General features: G+C 38.7%; 1 protein-coding gene across 1 annotated transcript; it reads left to right on the forward strand.

Annotated features, from left to right (window-relative positions):
* Positions 1-2,622: 2,622 nt before the first annotated feature.
* LOC106803033 (steroid transmembrane transporter SLC22A24-like) lies at positions 2,623-22,999 on the forward strand. Its single transcript, XM_014793148.2, has 6 exons — positions 2,623-3,024; positions 3,845-3,948; positions 9,469-9,623; positions 9,724-9,892; positions 16,166-16,289; positions 22,880-22,999. Exons 1-6 carry the CDS (start codon positions 2,623-2,625, stop codon positions 22,997-22,999), a joined length of 1,074 nt encoding a protein of 357 aa, XP_014648634.2.
* Positions 23,000-24,009: the final 1,010 nt, after the last annotated feature.

The following is a 24,009-nucleotide window of genomic DNA, read 5'->3' on the forward strand; positions in this document are numbered from 1 at the left end:
GAATATGATAAAGTTGCAGGATGCAAAATCAACATACAAAAATCAGTTGCATTTTTATACACTAACAACGAAGTCGCAGAAAGACAAGAATACCATCCCATTTACAATTGCAACAAAAAGAATAAAATACCTAGGAATAAACTTAACCAAAGAGGTGAAAGAGCTGTACACCGAAAACTATAAAACATTGCTGAAAGAAATTGAAGAAGACACAAAGAAATGGAAAGATATTCCGTGCTCTTGGATTGGAAAAATTAACATACTTAGGATACCCATACTTCCTAAAGCAATCTATATATTCAATGCAATCCCTATCAAAGTTCCAACAACATTTTTCACGGAAATAGAACAAAGAATCCTAAAATTTATATGGAACAACAAAAGACCCCGAATAGCTAAAGGAATCCTGAGAAAAAAGAACAAAGCTGGAGGTATCACACTCCCTGATTTCATAATATGCTACAAAGCTATAGTAACCAGAACAGCGTGGTACTGGCACAAAAACAGACACACAGATCAATGGAATAGAATCGAAAGCCCAGAAATAAACCCACACATCTATGGACAGCTAATCTTTGACAAAGGAGCCAAGAACCTACAATGGAGAAAAGAAAGTCTCTTCAACAAATGCTGTTGGGAAAACTGGATAGCCACATGCAAAAAAATGAAAGTAGACCCTTACCTTACACCATACACAAAAATTAACTCCAAATGGATTAAAGACTTGAATGTAAGACCTGAAACAATGAAACTTCTAGAAGAAAACATAGGCAGTTCGCTCTTCGACATCAGTCTTAACAACATATTTTCAAGCTTCATGTCTGACCGGGCAAGAGAAACAATAGAAAAAATAAACAAATGGGACTACATCAAACTAAAAAGCTTCTTCACAGCAAAGGAAACCATCAACGAAACAAAAAGACAACCTAACAATTGGGAGAAGATATTTGCAAACCATACATCTGCTAAGGGCTTAATCTCCAAAATATATAAAGAACTCGTGCATCTCAACGACAAAAAAACTACCAACCCAATTAAAAAATGGGCAAAAGACCTGAACAGATATTTCTCCAAAGAAGATATACAGATGGCCAACACACACATGAAAAGATGTTCAAAATCATTAACTATCAGGGAAATGCAAATCAAAACTACAATGAAATATCACCTCACACCCATCAGAATGGGTATAATTAACAAGACAGGAAACAACATATGTTGGAGAGGATGTGTAGAGAAGAGAACTCTCATACACTGCTGGTGGGAGTGCAAACTGGTGCAGCCACTATGGAAAACAGTATGGAGATTCCTCAAAACGTCAAGGATAGAACTACCATATGATCCAGCTATTCCACTGCTGGGTATTTATCCAAAGAACTTGAAAACATCAATGCATAAAGATACATGCACCCCTGTGTTCATCGCAGCATTATTCACAATAGCCAAGACTTGAAAGCAACCTAAGTGCCCATCAAGGGACAAATGGATAAAGAAGATGTGGTATATACACACAATGGAATACTACTCAGCCATAAGAAACGATGAAATCCAGGCATTTGTGACAACATGGATGGACATTGAGGGTATAATGCAATGTGAAACAAGTCAGAGGGAGAAGGTCAAATACCGTATGTTTCCTTCATTAAGTAGTAGATAATAACAATAAACAAACACATTGGGACAGAGATTGGATTGGTGGTTACCAGAGGGGAAGGGGGGAGGGAGGAGGGTGAAAGGGATAATTCGGTACATGTGTGTGGTGATGGGTTGTAACTAGTATTTTTGTGGTGAACATGATGTAATCTATGCAGAAATAGAAGTATAATGATGTACACCGGAAATTTTTACAATGTTATAAACCAATGTTCCTGCAATAAACAAAAAATTTAAATAAATAAACAAATAAATAAATAAAAATAGTAAAAAGAAAGAAAAAAAAAACCGTTACAGAAAAGTACTATTTCCTTCCTCCCTTCGAAATTTCCTCATTTCAAAAATCTTAATGTCACTCTCACCGGTATGATTTGAACTGAAGCAGAACTTCAGTTACCAAAAGTTAGTGTTTATGCACAGCATTCTACTTTGCTTTAATTTAACGAATGATAGTTTTCTTTTACTTTTAATCAAAAACCAATCCTAACCAAGATAAACCCCTGTTCTCTGCTCTTTGCACCAGAACATAACAAAGCAGTTTACTTTTGAGTCTCCAAACATTCCTTTTCTGAAAATACTAGCAGATCATCGAACAGGTGTATTTTAGGTTGTGTGGAGAACGGGTATATTTCTGCCTAAAGTACTGTTGACTTCTCAGGTGCCTTTAAGGTCAGGATCATGCACTGAGTAGTCTTTTAAGCAGGTTTAGTTGTCAACAACTGAAAGTATCTTTGCCAAATAATTATATCTGTGACGTTATTGAAACTATCTAGTTTCCTAACCTCAAAAGACTTGGGGGAAACTCTTCCCACCACTCTTCTGTAGTGGTGAGGTGGGGCCCCTGAGGAGAAAGTGATGTCTGGACCAACATGAACTTAGTTGACATAGTAAAAGGAAATAGTTTCTCCCTTTGAACTTATCTCTGTGAAGTCATTGTGCCTCCTCTTGGGGATCACTTGTGCAGCCTTGATGGCCTTTCAGGACCTCCTGGATCAAGTTGGAAGCCTGGGGAGATTCCAAGTCCTTCAGACTGCTTTCTTTGGTGTCTGCATCCTTATAGTATACCCTCATATGCTATTGGAGAACTTCACTGCAGCCATCCCTGGTCACCGCTGCTGGGTCCACATCCTTGACAATGACACTGTCTCAGCTAATGGCACTGAAATCCTCAGCCAAGATGCCCTCCTGAGGATCTCCATCCCACTGGACTCAAACTCAAAGCCAGAGAAATGTCGTCGCTTCCTCCATCCCCAGTGGGAGTTCCTTCACATGAATGGGACCTTCCCTACCATGAGTGAGCCAGACACGGAGCCCTGTGTGGATGGCTGGGTGTATGACCGAAGCTCCTTTCCCTCCACCATTGCGACTGAGGTAAGAGGTCTCATTTAAGCCTTCTACTTATATGATCAAAGTGTTTAGAGCTAACACAACAGATAGAACTGCTTTATACTTTTAGTTCGCAAGTGGATACTGTAATCAGGCTTTTCTTCATTTCTTCAGCAGATAGTAATTGCTTGTCTATACTCTGACAGTCAAGAGTATTAGTATTGAGTTTAATGAATTGAACAAACTAATCATGAACCTGTTATTACATCATTTAATCTAGTGAGAAAGACCTATGATTTAAAAAGTATTGATATGCTAGGTCAGTGATTCTCAACACTCATTGAAAAATTAGAACCTCTGAGCAAAGGATCCAGGCATCAGTATTTTTGAAGATTTTCGAGTGGTTTGATGTGTGACCAGACATGAAGGCTACTGTAGAATTTGAATATAGACTGCTAAGTGAACTCAAAGGCAGAGCCCTTGTGTTACCTGTCGGATGAAGGAAGATTTCTTGGAAAAATGATGCTTGAGATAATATCTGAAGAAAGTGTGCAAGTTAATGCAATAAAGACAATTGGTGGTCTAAGAGGAAAATGAATAAAGATATATAGACACTTGGATACGGAGGTGTACAGATACAGATACCAAGGATCTAAGCAAAGAGAGAGTGAGCCAGCTGCATTTGCAGTATTGACACAAGTTCGGTATTTTTAGTGTGCGAGATGCTAGGGGCGAGTGGTTGGAGAGGGAGGCAGGACCCACACAGCAGAGGATCCTGCACATCATGTGTAGGAGTCTGGAGTCAGTTTCCGCTAAAGGGTTTATACTCTTCTAAAAGTGCTGTGCTGCTTTCTTTCCCTTCCAGTGGGACCTGGTATGTGAATCTCAGTCACTAATATCGGTGGCTCAATCCCTGTTTATGGCTGCCCAGCTGCTGGGAGCTCTGATATTTGGCCATCTTTCAGACAGGTGAGTGTCGTCTCACTTTCTTCTGGGCTATTTATCAACTGCTGTATTCAATCCTTTATTTTAGAAATCTTTGCTGAGCTCTAACTGTGTGTTTTGCATTGTGTTATGTGCTGATGTCTGTCTCTGACTCTAGGGAGCTACAACATAATAAGAGTGCTTGATACATGAACAGAAGTTATAGTCTGGTGTGTTAAACCTGCTCTTGTATTGCTTGAAGGAGGGCAGAAAAGAACATCTAAATCAGATGCAAAGAAATTTCAGGGAGGGATTTTTAGAGCAGATGCCAGGATTTGAGGTTTACAACTAGGAGTTAGTTCAACGCAGGGAAAGGAGGGGGTTTTGAGGCAGAAAGTACCTACAGGTTCAAAAGTACAAATTTGGGAAACAGTATTATTGGCCTTGGCAATGCTCAGAACCACTTAGTCCCTGTAACATAAATGATTATGGACATTTCTAGACTGGTCAACATTGCATACCTGCAATGTACGTGCACATGTGCAGTGGGTAATCATCATTACCAAATCTGTGGTTTGCGTAGCAATGTGGCAAGGATGATATGGTAAAACATTGCACCTGCAACCTGGATGCTGATCCTTGCGAAATGGCTTTAATAGGTAACATTTGTAACCATGTAAAGTAAATCATACTAAGAACCTAAGATGACCTGGCTTGGGGAATGAGAGGTTTGGGACTTCCTGTGTCCTGGCAGGCCTCCTTCTGAAGGAGGCAGTCAACCGTTGTTGTCACCCAAGCAGGTTTCCCATGAGGGTACTGAGGGGATTTGTATGTCACCAGACACTCCCAGTCCAACTGAAAATTATGACCTTTGAGTTTGTCACAATTACATATTATCTATATAGGTCTTTGGATCAGAGAGTTCGTTTCTCTCAGTGTTCAGACTCAGGCTTCTATACCATTAATTCAAATAGCACAATGAATGAATGTATAACGAATTAATGAATGAAGCAATCTAATGAAAAAAATGTGTATAAACAAGCTTTCTTGGAGCAAAGGTGCAGGTTAATATCCACAGTAGAATGAAAAAGTAAATTGTGGTAGATTCATGTAAATTTATATTCAGTGATGAGAAAGAACAAACAATAGCCTCATGCAACAACATGGAAAAACCATTATACGACATAAGGATTATGTCTTATGCTGTATGATTATGTCATACACTGCATGTCATATACTGTATGTCACGTACTGTATGATTCCAATTTTTACAAAGGTCAAAAGGAGGCAAACTAATCTGTGGTATTAAAAGTCATGATATTGGATAACTTTGGTGGGAGTGGTGATTAGGAGGAGGCACAAGATGTGCTTCTTGTGTGATAGCAATGTTCTATTTTGACCTAAAACTGCCTAAATGGGTATATTTATTTTGTGAGAATTAACAAACTTGTATGCACTGGATACATGCACTTTTTTTATGTATCTTAAACTTCAGTGAAAAGTTTAATAAGAAGTGTGAGAATGATGGGGATGTGACAGTTGGGTTGGGAAGACAGTTACGTAGGAGATAATAGTGGCAGCCAGAAGATGAGTTGTAAGAGGATTGATTTCAATGCCCAGGGCTCAGATTTGTCAAATGATCCTATCAGATCTTAACTAGTAAAGGATACTTTAGAAGATATTAAAAGAACTTTAGAAATTATCAAGTTCTTCTCTCTATCAAATGAAGACAGCTCTGGAATTTTGACAACCACCTAGTTTCTGTTGGAAAACTTTTGAGAAAGGGTAGCTCACTCCTTTAAAAGGCACCACCTGCTCATATTTGATTCTTGTTAATGTGACACATTTCATCCACATACCGAGCTTATCTGTGCACTCTCAAACTTGAATTTTTTTCTGTCTCTCTTACCCCAGGACCCAAGTGACACTCCAATGATATTTGTATGTACTTAGAATAAAATCTAAGTCCTGCGCAGATGAGATCTGGCCCTTGCATCCCTTCTTACTTCTTCTCCTACCACTGTCTGCCATTCCCTCTAGTCTTCAAAACATCAAGCTGGTTCCACCACACAGCCCTTACACTTGCTCTTCCTTCTACTCCAAATAGTCCTTTCCCTGCACATGGCTCAGCCTATACCTTCAGTTTCTCAAGTTCCAATATCACCTCCTCAAAGAGCTCTTCCCTGACTTTCTATCTAGTGATACCTCACCCAAGTTATTCTCATTCCATTTCCAAGCCTTTATTTCCCCCCCCAAAGCCCCAGTAGATAGTTGTATGTCATAGCTGCACATCCTTCTAGTTGCTGTATGTGGGACGCAGCCTCAGCATGGCTGGAGAAGCAGTGCGTCGGTGCGCGCCCGGGATCCGAACCAGGGCCGCCAGCAACGGAGCACGCACACTTGACCGCTAAGCCACGGAGCTGGCCCTCCCAGCCTTTATTTTTTAAGGGAAAATTTATAACATGGCTTTTTAAAGGTCACACTTCTACATTGAGGAGTAGCAGGGTCCAGCTAGGAGGCTTTTGAAATAGTCCAGAGGAGAGGTGATAGGAGTAGAAATTGAAGAGGTATCCGTAGAGATGATAAGATGTAACTGGATTTGGGAAATGTTTTAGAGATAGAGGCAATAAGACTTGCTGGTGGTTTAGATTATGTTTTACTATTGGGGGATGTCTACTGAGAGAAATAGATGTCTTCAAGGGGAATATAGGCTTTTGGACTGAATGAATGAGTAAATTCTGATACCATTATACAAGGTGGGAGAGGACTAGGGTGGAAGAAAATTGGGGGAGAAAATCAACACATCTCTCTGGACTTCCTGACGTGGAGTTGCCTACTAAAAGTACATGTGGAGATGCAGGTAGACAGGTGTACTTATGGATGTTAAGGTCACAGAAGAGGTCAAGGCTGGATATTAACTTAGGATTTATTAGTGTATAAATATTTTTATAGTTATGAGGTTGGAAAAGGTAACTCAGGAAAGACATGCAGCTAGATACCAGTCACATCAAGTAGATTCAACCCCACCTAAAGCAATAACTCACCAGGTGATCACCATTTTACATACCACGACTGGAGCTGTCCTTCTCTTCCCTGGTTGCTCAAGTTTTCCAGGCTTGACTTCTTTCTTTGTCAGATTGAAAATCCACCCAAAGCTGTTCATTATGCACTCTGTATCGGTCTGTGCCTTCATTTCTTTTTCAGTAGCATCCACTTTTGCCCTAACCTAAAGTCTCATCATTAAATCATATCAAGACTGACACATCTTTTCATCATAGATGTTCTCCTTGCCTCCTATACTTCCTCCTCCTCCAATCAAAAATGCACATGAAGCTTTTCTACTTATATTTATCAAACAGCATTTTCATCACAGCACTGCCATATGCTACCCCAAATGTCAATCAGTTGCCATCATAAAAGGATAGTGCTCACTGATGTTTCAGTCAGATAAGGTAGACTGAACCCCCTGGGTATTCATCTTTCAGGCAGTGGCTCACAGAACCAGCTCTATCCATTGTAGGACTCTAAAATCTGTGAGAGTGTGTAAGACCACAATGGACATCTTATGGTCAGGCCTGGAACTGGCATTACACTCTTCGCCACATCCAATTGACCCAGGTATAGGGCCTGTGGTAACTACAATCAGCTTTAGGAAGCATTGTGTTTGTGTGCCCTGAAGGAAGGAAAGGGGTGGTAAGACTGTACCAACTGTATTTTTAATGAATCAAAAAAGTTCATTTAATCATCCTCATCATTCATGATGTAGTAACCTCACTAGTTTGGGCAAGGCTTCTTTCTTATATGTACATCTGTTTGTATGTATTTCCACTTGTCTCCATTCCCATGCTTCACCAGAGACCATTCTAATGTGTTTACTATTTATCTCTTATTTGTATATGCTATTATAAAACATGGACTATCATTGGGTATGCAGGTACAGATCTTCCTCAACTTATGGTGAGGTTACTTCCTAATGAACCCATCTTAAGTTGAAAATATTGTTAAGTCAAAAATGCATTTAATACACCTAACCTACCAAACATCATAGCTTAGCCTAGCCTACCTTAAATGTGCTCAGAACACTTACATCAGCCTACAGGAGGACAAAATCATCTAACGCAAAGCCTCATGTATATCTCTCATGTAATCTATTGAATACTGTACTGAAAATGAAAAACAGAGTGGTTTTCCCGTTACCATGACAATTTTTTTTACTAGTAGCCTTTAATTTTTAGAGCAATTTTAGGTTTACAGAAATATTGAGTAGAAAGTACAGACAGTTCTCATATACCCCCTCACACACACAGTTTTCCATGTGATTAATGCCTTCCATTTGTGTGGTACATTTGTTTCAATTGATGGACCAATATTGATACTTTATTGAATAAATCCATTGTTTGCATTAAGGCACGCCTTTTGTGTTGTACCATCTTCAGGGCAAGTGGCTAACATCATGTGTCCACCATTAGAAGAGTATCTCCCTAAAAGTGCCCTGTGCTCCAACTATTCATCTCTCCCTCTGAACCTCTGGCACCAGTACCGTAAGGATTTATTTAGGATATATAGACTCTCATTATACTTATTGTATTTTCATTTCTCAGTTTCCTAATTGTTCCCTTTCCATCATGTCCTCATGTCCCCATGTTCTGATTGTCCTTTTAAAAAGACAATTGATTCTATCATGAGTTCTCTGACACAAATATAGTAATGAAATATATGTTGTAGAAATACTCCAAAAGTAACATCTTTTACAAGACTTATGACTTAAATATACTATTACTAAAGTAACAAATGCTTCAGAGCAGGTGTCCAAAACCAAGATTTGTCCATATGTTAATACTACCAGGAATTTAGCATTAGCACATATAGTTTTGTTCAAGCTGACTCCAGAAGGAGCCCCTTCCTTCCAGTCTCTGACACATAAAATTCCCTTCCTTTTGTTTATTTTCCTTTCTTTATTCCTTATTCTCTGTCTCATCTCATCCTCTCCCCTATGAACTTTCTATCAGTTCCTGCACTGAATGCAATGGTTGCTGGGTTATCTTCTGTTTGAGCTGAAACATATTTCTCAAGGCCTTTAAACCCAGACACAGCTGAGAGTGGCTCTTATGCAATCTCTCTGCAATTTTGATGTGTTGTAATCCCACTCTTCCTCTCAAATACATTTAGCCTTTACCTTGATAATGTGGACCCAAGTAGAGATCTCTTGATTTCACTCCTCAGTGCTCTAAACACAGCACACAAATCCACTAACCTCAATGCATGTATTTTATGATAAACATTTGTGACAACTTTCCATTTTTCTTCTTTTATATGTGTCACGTGGCCCAAGAGGCCTCCTGGTGATAGGTTGGTGAGAGAGCTTTGACAACGGTTCATTTTGACAAATAGGGAGGGTTACATCTGATTTCTGCTGTTGACTAATATAATTACTCTTCCAGGTCTCAAGTGCAATGTTTCACTTGTTAAACATTTACTCTAGATTTCAAGATGTGTCAACTTTTGTCAAGTTTTCCACATATTATCTTTGTTCCTGAATAATCCATCTGGTTCACTATTTCTTAGGTTTGGACGGAAAATGGTGTTCAGATGGTGTTTGCTCAAGTTCGCCGTTGTTAACACCTGTGCAACCTTTGCTCCCACCTTCCTCGTTTACTGCTCATTACGCTTCTTGGGAGGGATGTGTATCATCACTATTGTGGCAAACTGTTTCATTATCAGTAAGTCAGAATTTTGAGCTTTTGTTCTCTCCATGCCTTTAGTTGACCTTGAAATTGCCCTTTGTCTGAAATTAGAATTATTGTCCGTGTTTTCTTCCAGTGTCAGAGTGGACAGGGCCCAAATCAATAGCTTTGATGGCAGGGATAATAATAAATTTCTGCAGTGTTGGACAGACACTCCTGGGAGGACTGGCTTTTGCCATTCGAGACTGGCGCACACTGCAACTGACAATGTCTATACCCTTTTTCGTCATCTTCTTGTTCACCAGGTATGGACGATCTCCATATTAATTGCCTGTAATGGATGCTGTGGTTAGAACAGAGAGGAGAATTCTGACACTTGGGATCTGTTTGTTCCCAGGCCCGGTCCTGAGCTATGGTCTTCATTAGTACCCACTGTGACACTTGAGGGGGAAAAAAAGGAATGTAATGACATGCTACCTAGGCGGTTGGCATTTTTTGGTCATCATTGTTACATAGTAGACACAGAATTATCATGAAATCATTTTTATTAATAGAAAATAACATACTTATTTATGAAGCAAATATACTATTTTCTTAACTTTGGAAAGCATTGTGCAATTGAAATGATTTGAGGGCTTTTGTCGTTGTAAGGAATACTGGAGAAAAGTAAAAGACAACAAATTTATCTTCATAAATATTTGAAATTAGAAGAGCATATTTTCTCTAGCACTAAGAATTGGCATGGGGGTAATTTCTGCAAAAATGACAGAATAAGGACCTCCAAAAATCAGTTGCTCCATAATAGGGAAAAACAACTGGCAAAATTTGTCAGAATAAACATTGTCAGAACTGTGGAAATGAACTAAAGATTTGTAGGAAATCATGGAATCTTTTGTTCAAGAAAAGTGGATAAATTCCAGTAAGAATTGCGAGTGTTAAAATGTTTTAACATATCCTAGTCCCATTTCCTACTCCCCAGCTACGCTGCAACCTTGAAAAATGATGACTTACATTCTTAGTAAAAGAGAGAGAAGAACAAAGCTTGAGTTATTTCAAAGCTTCATTCACAAAGAACTGTCACTATTTGACCTGCCTGCTGGTTTCTCTAAGATCCTATTTGGAAAGCAGTCTGTATTTGACCAACAGGAAAGGCCTCTCTCCACGGGGCATTTGCTGTGAATATGTACTGGCAAGTGCTTTGAGGTCACAGGACAGCTGAGTTGATGGATACAATTAGGGAAACAACAAACTAACAAAAAAGTTAAAATGAGAAGAGGAACAAAATATCTATAGTGGCTTTGAAAACTCCAACTATTCCTTGGAGTCTAGAAGGTCATGTGCATGTGTAGGGCTGTGAGCATGAAAGTCTAGGGAATGCCCTAAGCTCTCTCCTCTGGATGACCTGGAGGCTCTGTACAAGCAGTAAGTGAAGGCAAAGTCAGGGACCAGATGCCTGGCTGAGTGTTGAAGGCATGCCCCAACATGTGTTCAGAGCCTCTCAGGAAAGTCTGAGACCTTTATTGGTTGCAGGTCACTAATTCATTAGCTGACCACTAAGCTAACCAAGTGCTGACTTCGGTGGCCATACATGAAAAAGGATACAGATTTTACACAATTTTTCACAAAAGGTCATTAAACAAACTACAACAAGCAGCGGCAACAATAACAAACACTGAAAAAGGGGGAAGAATCTGATTTCCAGAGTTGCCACATCATATTCTTTAAAAGATCCAGTTTTCAACAAAAGTTCTGAGCCATGCAAAGAAACAAGAAAGTGTAATTCTTTCACAGGAAAAAGAAAAGCAATCAACATAAACTGTACAGGAGAAAACCTAGATGTTGGCTTATTAGACAAAGGCTTAAATCTGCTATATTAAATAATCTGAAGACTTAAAATAAAATATTAACAAAACTTAAAGAACTAAAGGGAAGTATGAGAAGTATGTCTCATCAAACACAATATGAGGGAAGTTGGAAATTATAAAAAGGAACAATTGAAATTCTGGAGTTGAGATGTACAATAACTGAAGTATAAAATTCACTAGAGGGTCTCATCAGCAGATATGAGCAAGCAGAAAATAAGCAATAAATTTAAAGAGAGGTCAGTTGAGATAATCCAGTTCAAAGAACTAAGAAAAAGGAAGAAAATGAACAGAACCTCAGATACCTGTGGGACTCAATCAGGTGTACTGACGTATGCATAATGGAAGTCCCAGAAGGAGAGGGCAGAGAAAAGGTTAGAAATATATTTGAAGAAATAACGACTGAGAGATTTCAGTAAGGTGGCGGGATAGGAAGACCCAGCCCTTGATCTCCCCAAGAGAAATTCCAATTTAACAGCAATATATGGGCCAAAAGACCTTTATGAGAGGTCCAGAATCCAGTTGAGAGTTTTTAGTACCCCAGATGAGCACAAAACTGAGAACAGCCACAATGAAACAGGTAAGAAGGACAATTTCACTTTACTGGCATCCACACTCACCCAAAGCCAACATGGCTCAGCACTGAGAGAGAACACCTCAGCCTGTGATTTCTCCCTCAGGGGAAAGAGAAATGGGAGTGTGCATCCAACACCCTGCACCTTTCAGGGAACTGGCTAACCTCACATGGGCACTGACAGAAACAGCATAGTTCAGACACCTAGGGGCAGATAAGAACAAAGAAAAGTGGTGGATTATTGCTGCTGCCACAGCACTGAGATATTGAGAGAAGGCGCATAATCCTGAGGCATTTCCCATGGGGGGAAGGTAAAAGATGGAGCATGCACATCCATAGAAAATGTTTAAGAGTCTCCCAGAATTTCTAGCCAGGCTGATTAGTAAAGATATTTCCTTGTCAAAGTCAGTCCATACAGACTGAGATAGACGGCTCTTTCTTCAATGCAAAACTCCAAGGAATACAAAGAATAATGGAAATAAGACACAATCAAAGGAATAAAAAAAAACTACAGTAACTGAACCTAAAGAAGTTTAAATCTATGAATTTCCTATATAACAGTTCAAAATAATCCTCCTAATGGAGCTTAATGAGTAAAGATTTCCTGTTACATATAGACAACTAAATGAAATCAGGCAAACAATACATGAACAAAACCAGACTATCAACAAAGAAATACAAAACAAAACAAAAGAACCAAACAGAAATTCTGGTGCTGAAAAGTACAATAACTGAAATGAAAAATTCGAAGAGCTTCAAGAGCAAACATGACAAATTGGAAGAAAAAATTGGCAAACTCAAACACAAGCTACTTGAAACTATCCAGTGAGAGGATCAAAAAGAAAAAGGAATGAAAAAGAGTGAAAAATGCCTAGTGGACTATGGGACATCATCAAATGAACCAATATATGGATTGTGGGAACCTCAGAAGGAGAAGAGAGAGAAAAAAACAGAAAACTTATTTAAAGAAATAATAACTGAAAATTTCACAAATCAGGGAGGGAAATGGACATCCAGATCATGAGGCCAAAAGGATCCCAAATATTAAAAATCCAAACAAGTCTACACAGAGACACATTGTAATCAAATTATCAAAAGTCAAACACAAAGAGGCAATTTTGAAAACAGCAAGAAAAAAGTGTCTCATCACATACAAAGAAGCCTCAATAAGCCTATACACAGATATCTCAGCAGAAATCTTGGAGGCCAGAAGGGAGTGGAATGATATAATCAAAATGCTGAAGCGAAAAAAACTGCCAACCAAAAGTAACATACCCAGCAAAACTGTCCTTCAAGAATCAGAAAAATAGAAACTCTCCCAGACCAGCAAAAGCTGAAGGAGTTCATCACCACTACACCTGCCTTAAAAGAAAGGCTAAAGATACCTTCTACTACTTGAAATAAAACAGCACTAAACAGCAACACAGAAGCATTGGAAAGTATAAAACTCACTGGAAAGGTAAATACAATAAAAAATACAGAACTTTAATACAATAATTTTGGTGTGTAAATTACATTTAATTTTCATTTAAAAGTAAAAAGAGAAAATTTTTGTTTGTTTGTTTTAAAGTTTGAAAGCCCTGAAAACAGTTTTTTAATTGTTTTGTTGAGGTCATATTGGCTTATACCATTGTATAAATTTCAGGTGTGCATTATTATATTTAATTTCTATATTTCTGTATAGATTGCATCATGTTCACCACCAATAGTCTAGTTTTCGTCTGTCGCCATACATATGTGCCTCTTTACCCCTTTCACCCTTCCCCTTCTCCCTTCTCCTCTGGTAACCACTAATCTGTTCTCCTTACCTATGTGTTTGTTTATCTTCCACACATGAGGGAAATCATACAGCATTTCTCTTTCTCTATCTGACTTATTTTTCTTAGCATAATATCCTAACAGTCCAACCATGTTGTCACAAATGGTGCAATTTTGTCTTTTTTATGGCTGAGTAGTATTCCATTGTGTGTGTCTGTATATATGTGTATATATATATATGCCACATCTTCTTTATCCATTCATCCATTGATAGGCACTTGAGTTGCTTCCACATCTTGGCTATTGTGAGTGATGCTGTGATTGTACATAGGGGTGCATATATCTTTTTGAATTATTGATTTCATGTTCTTTGGATAAATACCGAGTAGTGGAATAGCTGGATCATACAGCATTTCTTTTTTTTTTAAGATTTTATTTTTTCCCCCCAAAGCCCCAGTAGATTGTTGTACATCATAGCTGCACATCCTTCTAGTTGCTGTATGTGGGACACGGCCTCAGCATGGCCGGAGAAGTGGTGCGTCAGTGCGCGCCTGGGATCTGAACCCAGGCTGCCAGCAGCGGAGCGTGCGCACTTAACCGCTAGGCCACGTGCCGGCCCAGCATTTCTATTTTTAGTTTTTTTGAAAACTCTCCATACTGTTTTCCATAGTGGCTGCACCGGTTTGCATTCCCATCAGCAGATATCAGATAAGGGACTTGTATTTGGAATACATTATGAAAACTTACAAGCCAACACTAAAAATCAAATAACCAGATTAAAAATGTGCAAATGATATGAATGACATTTCTCCAAAGAAGATATATAAAAGGCTAATAATCACATGAAAAGTTGATCAACATCAACAGTCATTAGGGAAATGTAAATCAAAGCTACAATGAGATATCACTTCATATCCGCTTGACTGGCTATTAGAAAATAACACGCGTTGGTGAAGATGTGAAGAAATTGGAACCTCATACTTTTCTGTTAAGAATACAAAATGATTGGGAAATAGTTTCACAGTGCCTCAGAAACTGAAACATAGTTACCATAAGACCCAACAATTCTACTCTTACAGCCAAAGAGTTAAAAACGGTGTTCAAACACAAAAAATTATTGAATGTTTATAACAGCATTATTCATAATTACCAAAAAGTGGAAACAACCCAAAAATGTCAATCAACTGACAAATGGGTAAGCAAAATGTTGGAATGTTACTCAACTATAAAAAGTAATGAAATACTAATACATACAACCACATGGATGAACCTTGAAAACATTATTTTCAGTGAAAGAATACAGCTACAAAAGATCATATATTGAATGATTCCACTTTTATGAAGTATTCATAATAGGAAAATTCATAGAGAAAGAAAGTAGATAAATGGTTGCCATGGGCTGGGGGAAAGAAGGAATGAGGAGTGAATGCTAACAAGTATAGAGGGGTTTTTGAGGGGATGATAAAAATGTTCTAGAATTAGGCACTGCTGATGGTTGCAGAACTTTGTAATTATACTAAAAACTACTGAATTGTGCACTTTAAAATGATTAATTTATGGTATGTGAATTTTATATCAATAATCAAAAACTGGAATGCAAATGGATGATTTATACCATTTGTTCATTACTCAATGTTCTCTATAATTCCTTTAACAAACACTTATTGATGGCCAAATACATCCTTCTCCTTAGGATGACCAGCCCAGTGGAGGAGGCATATTTGGTTAGACATGACTCTACAACAGGGAAATGGCTAAAGATTTAATACAGTAAGATGAGTTAAAGAGGAGAGTATATTCCATGTCAGGTTTATCCATTATCTCATTTTGTCCTCATAAGAATTCTAAAGGTATATGACACTTCTGTCTCTGTTTTCCAGCTGATAAATCTGAGGCAGACACAGGATAAGTAACTTGCTCATGTAGGGAGTTTCCAAAATACACGGCAGAAACAGAAGTTCAAAGTTTGTAGGACAGACACTTACATAACTTGGAGGCCCTTCTTTAAGAAAAATAATACAAATTATGAATACAAATTTACTATGGCTCCTCTCCCCTTGAAAGGGGCCTACAAACATGAGAGATGTTCCAAATCCACCTTCATGTGCTTTTTGATAAATCTAAATGGGGTAAGTGGTGGAGCTGCTCTGACCCTGACTCCACAGCCACATTCCTAATCACGCCCCGTACACTGCCTGAGGATGTCTCCTGATGTTGTCCTGTGATTATTTGCTTTTCCTAATGAAAACATGAGTTTCCATTGAAGAGTAAAACTCAAGCATTGGTCTGTATTAAATGGAAGGGGAAAGGAATCTCAGGTTAAAGGTCATGTGAAAGATAAGCAATTGAATAATTACTGCACTTATGTTGTCTTTTTTCATCAGGTGGCTGGTGGAGTCTGCACAGTGGCTGATTGTTACCCATCAGCTAGATGAGGGCTTAAAGGAGCTTAGAAGAGTTGCAGATATAAATGGAAAAAAGGATGCTGGAGAGGCCCTGACCATTGAGGTAACCTGGAAAGGGATCTGGTTATTGGGGTGAAATGAAGATACGATCTGACAATCACGCTAGTCTGGGTTCCTGTGGTGACTACCAAGCCAGAACTAGAATGCTGTGAATGGGTCTTAAACTCTCTCCTGGTTCCCTATGGATTCACCATTGCAGAGGGAGGGGCATTGAAAAAAAACTTATCTCACCTTTCTCATGGATTTGGACACAGATATTGCAAGTCCCTGGCAGCAGAAGTGCACTTATTGGTAAATAACAGGCAGTTGCTCTTACCCTATTCATGTAAGGGAAAGCAATCAAACATAATTCATTTCTCACTATTTCACTAACTCATGGTCTCCTTTAGGGGAAATAAGAATGGGGGAGGGAGAAGGGCAAAAGGGATAATTTGGCACATGTGTGTGGTGATGGGTTGTAACTAGTATTTGGGTGGTGAACATGATGTAATCTGTGCAGAAATAGAAGTATAATGATGTACACCTGAAATTTATACAATGTTATAAACCAATGTTACTGCAATAAACAAAAAATTAAAAAAATAATAATAAAAAAAGTAAAACTCACATCAATACACACTAAAAAAAAAAAAAAAGAAAGTCAATAAAAGGAAGTTAATTCACCATGCAGAAGATAGCATTAAAGCATAATATTTTAACTTTCATGCCTTTATTCAATAATTCAATAAATATTTATTGAGCAACAAATATAAGCCAAATACTGTTCTACACAGTGTGGATATGGCAGTGAAATAGATAAAAGTCCTTTTGCTTTTGGTATTTACAATCTCTTCATTAGAGAGTACCAAGATTGTGCCTGAGTAGGAAAGCTTCTGAGAAGTCTTTATTTTTTTGAAGTTTCTCTCCTCATGCTGGAAGCCAGCTTCTGACACGGCTCATTCAAGCACTTTCTTACTCATTTAAAAATACTTATGTACCTACAGTGTACCAACATGGTGCTAGGTATCAACAAGGAAATAAATCAGAGACTCTGCCCTCACGAAACTTACATTTTACTGTGAGACACAAAAATTAAGAAATCATAATATACAATAGGTGCTCTGACAAAGTTGTATGCACAGTGTTGTTGAGAGAAGATAGAAAAAGTATCTACTCTAGCTTTAGTGGGCCAGGAAAGGATTAGGAGCTAGCTGGTAAAAAGGAGGAAAGGCATTTTTCAGGCATCACATGAACTGGTTGGTAGAGGTACAACTGACAGAAGCCCATATCAGCCCAGCAGGAGAGACAGTGGCCTTTGGAAGAAAATGTTAGTAAAGACAAACCAAAAGTTTCTACCTTCTGGCTCCAAATGATTCCATTTCTCATATGCAAAATAAATCGACACCTGCCTGATGTCCCCAAAAGTCTTATTGCATTATAGCATATGCTCTAAGTCCAGAATTTTAACATTTAATTGTGGTCCAAGTGTGCAGGAGACTCTTTATACGTAGCTCTTTAACTATAGCACCTTTTATTTATAGATCTGTGAAACTAAAGAGACAAGACACCTGTCCCCAACACATACAATGATGATACAAGCATGGGATAACTACTGTATACCTTCTTCAAAAATAGGGGAAATGTGTGACACAAACTAGTCCAGGGATATTCTGAAATCCAGCTAAGCAAATGTTAGAAATTACTTAAGTCTTCAGGAAACAACATGTGTTGGAGAGGATGTGGAGAGAAGGGAACTCTCATACACTGCTGGTGGGAGTGCAAACTGGTGCAGCCACTATGGAAAACAGTATGGAGATTCCTCAAAAAATCAACGATAGAACTACCATATGATCCAGCTATTCCACTGTTGGGTATTTATCCAAAGAACTTGAAAACACCAATTTGCAATGGTACATGCACCTCTGTGTTCATTGCAGCCTTATTCACGATCGCCAAGACTTGGAAGCAACCTAAGTGCCCATCAAGGGACGAATGGATAAAGAAGCTGTGGTATATATACACAATGGAATACTACTCAGCCATAAGAAACGACGAAATCCAGCCATTTGTGACAACATGGATGGACATTGAGGGTATAATGCAAAGTGAAATAAGTCAGAGGGAGAAGGCCAAATACCGTATGATTTCCTTCATTAAGTAGTAGATAATAACAACAATAAACAAACACATAGGGACAGAGATTGGATTGGTGGTTACCAGAGGGGAAGGGGGGAGGGAGGAGGGTGAAAGGGATAATTCAGTACATGTGTGTGGTGATGGGTTGTAATTAGTATTTTGGTGGTGAACATGATGTAGTCCATGCAGAAATAGAAGTACAATGATGTACACCTGAAATTTTTGCAATGTTATAAACCAATGTTACTGCAATAAACAAAAAATTAAAAAATAAATAAATAAAATAAAATAAAATGTGAAAAAAAAAAAGAAATTACTTAAGTCTTAAGGCATGGAGATGCTTCCATTTCATAAAAAATAGAAAGCAATTCGCTCTCAGATCCACCCTCTTTGCTCTTGAATCCAAACCCTGAGTTTTCTTTGCTCTTTCATGAAAGATAGAACACATTTGCAGCTGAATAGTATTCTCAGCCAGCTTCCCACCAGTTGAATAATGGGGACTCCATGGCCTTTATCCTTATATACTCTGTCCTTTTCGGTCAACTTGGCAGTTTCTTTTTCTGATAAAGATTTCTCAAAAACGTTGTGGACCTCCTGTGAATCTCATTGAGGTTTATTTTATTAGACAAAACCTCCACCAACAAATATCCTTGACATAAGCCCTTCTCTACCTTGGGCTCCTGCTGAGATGGCTGAGAGACAATGCACCTCAGTATCCTAGAGGCCCTATTGTTTGGTTGAGAGGCACATCCTTAATCTCTTTAAAGGGCCCTTTTTGTTTCTGAATAATACACTGGCCCTTTGATCTTTCTGTGATCTTGAGAAGAGTTACACAGTCACGTGCTGGACTTGATCTCTAGACCAAGCTTTATCTCTAGGCCCTGTTTTACTGACAGTGCTCCAAAGCCACTTCTTAACCTAAGTATCATTTGCCATTTGGAGAGGCTGAGAATATTCAAAACCATCAAGTCCTAGTTCCTTTTTGTTTAAAAGTTTTTCCTCAATTTATTTTTCTTCTCTTGCATTTTATTATTAACATCAAGAAGAAATCAAGAGGTAACTTCAATACTTTGATTGGAAATCTCCTTAGCTAGAAAATCAAGTTCATCAAGTACAGGCCCGTTTTCCACAGAACTGCAGATGATGATGTTGTTAAATTTCTGCTGCTATGTAGCAAGAATTCCATGCCCTCCAGTTTTTAATAACAAGTTTATCGCTTACTACTGGGCCCTTAAAACACCCTGCTCGAAGTACAGATTTTTTTAACTATCTTACAAAGCAATATAGGCTTTCTCGAACACAGTTCTCAAAAACCCTCCCAGCCTCCATCCACTGCTCAGTTCAAAATCCACTCTCAAATTTTTAGCCATTTGTTAGAGTAGCACTCCATTCCTAGTACCAACATTAGAATTAGTAATTGTTTGCTATGGAACAAATTACCTCAAAGTTTAGTGACTTAAAACAGGAATCTGGGTAGGGATTAGCTGGGTTTTCTGCTTGAGGGTCTCTCACAGTTTGCAATCAAGGTCTTTGCTGGGGCTGTGATATCATCTGAAGATTCCACTGGGGAAGGATTTAGTTTAAAGCTCACTCATGTGATTGTTGTAAAAGATGCAGTTCCTCTTAGACTGTTGCTCATATGTGTCTCTCCAACAAAACAGGTGTTTCTTTAAAGTGTATAGACCAAGAAGGCAATACAGGGGATCTAGCAAGACAGAGATCACAGTTTTTCATAACCTACTCATGGGAGTGGCAGTGCATCATTTCTGTTGTATTCTATTTATTAGAAGCAAGTCACTATATCCAACCCATACTCAAGAGGAGGGGATTACATAGGAGTATAAATACCAGAGGTGAGGATCAGCGAGGACCATCTTTCAAAGCTGCCAACCATAGCTTTCCTATGAAAAAAAAACTCCTTTATTCAACTTTATATTCTGTTCACCTTGATCTGGGACCCTTAGAATCTAAACCCATATATACTCTCCTGCTGGGATATATTAGCTTCCTATTTAAGTACTTTGTGCATACAGGCCCCTTTCCTACTTTAACAGACTAAACACTTCCCAAGCAAGATTATATTTTTTCTTAAATCTAGTTATTAGTCTGGTAGGAAACAAATGGTGACAGATCATGGGAGTGGGGGGCATCTATTTATTTGCAAAGCATAAACCTCTGCAGCATTTTAAAGCAATGCAGAAGCACTAGCTTTTTTTTTTTTCCCCCCCCAAAGCCCCATTGGATAGTTGTGTGTCGTAGCTGCACATCCTTCTAGTTGCTGTATGTGGGACTCGGCCTCAGGATGAACGGAGAAGTGGTGCCTCGATGCGCACCCGGGATCCGAACCCGGGCCACCAGCATCGCAGCGCGCGCACTTAACCACCAAGCCACAGGGCCAGCCCCACTAGCTTTTAACAGGGAGGAATGGTCTACTTTTCAGACCAAGAAATACAAGGGAATGTGAGGATTTCAAAAAGATCAAATGCCTCAACTCAGATATACCCATCCCAATATTAGAGTCCTACTTCCTCTCAGTTGGGGCCATGACCTTGGCAAAGGAAACCAGCCAAGTTTCAGATTTTCAGCTTCCCTAAAGCTACTCTTAAAATAAATCCTGGGGCTTGATCTTTGGTGTTTTCTACCCCCACCTGTGGGAGATGAGGGTCTCTTTATATGCATCCTCTGGGTTTTACGTTTCACTGTATATCGGTAGCCAATCACCATCAGTCTTTCATTGTCTCTCTTAAATGCATTGATGGCCCCTCACAACAGCCATCCAATTCCAAAGTCCTATTAATTATTATTTTTCTTTAAATCCTCAACATCATGAATCACACACATGCCAGTGCATTCTCTTCCACCAGTATTCCACCATTCTCTTCCACCTGTTCACCACCAGTGAAATTTTTAGTAATCATATCACAACTGTATGCTCCAACTACCACTAGTTATAGCATATTCATTGGATGATCTAGTTCTAAATTCTCATTGTAGCATTGACTTATTTGATCACTCCCAGCCAGTAACAGTGGAGCTAAGGTCCAGTTCCTCAGGAACTGGGAAATCTGAGATTTGTATACAGGAGGTTTATTGGGGAGTGCTGTCAGGAACAATATCTGTGATGAGTGAGAGCACAGGAATGGACAAAAAAGAGAAGTCAAAATCCAATGCAATTGCAACAGAGGCCCCAGATGATCCTGGAAGGAGCTCTGGGGCTGGGATAGCCCATCAGATTTTCTCTGCCTCAAGGTAAGGAGGCCTGGCTTTCATGTGCCTGAATTTGCCAGCCATTGGATGAGGACAGAGGTGTGGCCTGGGTGAAGAGGATATCTTCATCTAAGGGCAGTTCCCAGAGAGGGCCACAACTGAGAGACATCAGCCATCAACATTCCTAGAAGTTGGAGAAGTGAGTGCCTTAGTCCTGAATGGGAAATCTTAGCATCATACAACAGCATCCACTAAATCAGGGATTAGCAAACTTCAACCTGTGGACCAAATCCAAACTAACACCTTTTTTTGTAAGTAAAATTTATTGGAACATAGCCAAACCCATTTGTTCATGTATTGTCTATGCCTGCTTTTGTGCTACAGTATCATAATCCAGCAATTGTGATGGAAACTATTGCCTGCATAGCCTAAAATATTTACTTACTGGAACTATACAGGAAAAGTCTGCCATCCTCTGCACTAAATCACTGAGGTTTGGTATAAGAAATCATTTATTTTGAAAAATAATAAGCTCCTATTCCTCTGCTGGATACATTTAATATCTACATGTGTGACTTCAGGCAATCCTTAGATAATCCCTGTGAGAAAAGTGCTAATTTCATTTTTTAAATGATAAGGAAACTGAGGCCCTGAGATACTAAGTAACCTATCAAGAAGCAGGGCAAAAATTCCAAGCCAGGTTTGTCCAACACTAAAACCAACTCCTTTCCAACCACTCTACTACACCTTTCGTAGCATCTGGCCCAGGCGCAGATCATACTCCGACAACATATCCCCTGCTATTTTCTCTGCCTTTAACATTATACACTCCAATCATGAAGGGAGACAGCATGCCTGGCATGCCTACAAAAGATTGCTCTGAACAAAACCATAAAGTGGACCTAGTTTTCAAGAAAGGCTTTGCCTTAGAAAGGTGGACAAACTCTACCTCTAACAAGGGTAGGACAAGTCTTTCATGTCCTGTGGATAGGAAAGAAACCTCTCCCTAACAAGTACCTTTTCATTGGTTCCATTTTAGAATGTAAATCATTTTGTCAATGCTTTTTCCTCTCCCCAGCTCGGTATTTAAAGCTCCCCGCCTCCATCTTGTATAATCTCCTGAGTTCCTATTTCTCCCTATGCCTTTTGTAATTCTCCACACACAATAGATTGGTTAATGCCCATGTTTCCCGCTAGATGGAAGCGTCCTTGAAGATGGAGAGCAACACGTCCATCTCATCCTTTAATACTTACCACCATACCTAGTACTTATTGGCATCTCATAAATGCTTATTGTTATTTTTGTTGAAGTTTGTGAAATCCACCATGAAGGAGGAGTTGGATGCCAGCCAGACCAAAGCATCACTTATTCATTTGTTCCGTACACCCAAACTGCGTTTAAGAGTCTGTTGTTTGTGCTTTGTGAGGTAAGCTCCATTTGGTAATGGTTAATTTTTTTTACCTTTTTATTTATTGCGGTATAATTGACATATATTATATTAGTTTTAGGCGTACAACATAATGATTCTATATTTGTATATATTGCAAAATGATCACCACAGTAAGTCTAGTTAACATTCGTCACCATACACAGTTAGAGAATTCTTTTTTCTTGTGATGAGAACTTTTAAGATCTGCTCTCTTAACAGCTTTCAAATATGTAATACAGTATTATTAACTGTAGTCACCATGCTGTACATTATATCCCCATGACTTATTTATTTTATAACTGGAAGTTTGTACCTTTTTATGCCCTTCACTTATTTGACCTACCTCCCACCCCCTGCCTCTGGCGACCACCAATCTATTCTCTGTATCTATGAGCTTGGCTTTTTTTTTAGATTCCACGTGTAAGAGAGATCACACAGTATTTGTCTTTCTCTGTCTGACTTAGTTCACTTAGCATAATATCCTCAGAGTCTATCCATTTTGTTGCAAATAGCAAGATTTAGTTCTCTTTTATGGCTAAATAATATTCCATTGTATGTATGTATATATATACACCACATTTTCTATATCCATTCATCCATCGATGGGCACTTAGACTGTTTCCATTATCTTGGCTATTGTAAATAATACTGCAATGAACACAGGAGTGCATATAGCTTTTCAAGTTAGTGTTTTGTTTTCTTCAGATAAATACTCAGAAATGGAATTACTGGATCATATGGTAGTTCTATTTTTAATTTATGAGGAACTTCTATACTGTTTTCCATATTGGCTGCATCAATTTACATTCCCTTGGTAATTATTAACTGTAAAATACTAGAGATGCAAATTCATTCCTTCTTTCAAAAAAATCAGCAGCAGCATTATGGAGGATAGATTAATATGTAAGGGAAGAGCAAATGTTATAAAAGGATATGTTTTTAAGTGCCACATTTTAAGACAGCCTAATATTAAGAGAAGACTCAATGGGACCTAACTACATAGACAGAAGT

This window comes from Ceratotherium simum, chromosome 34 (genome assembly GCF_057802395.1).
Source record: "Ceratotherium simum simum isolate JZ-2026a chromosome 34, ASM5780239v1, whole genome shotgun sequence".
NCBI classification, from domain to species: domain Eukaryota; kingdom Metazoa; phylum Chordata; class Mammalia; order Perissodactyla; family Rhinocerotidae; genus Ceratotherium; species Ceratotherium simum.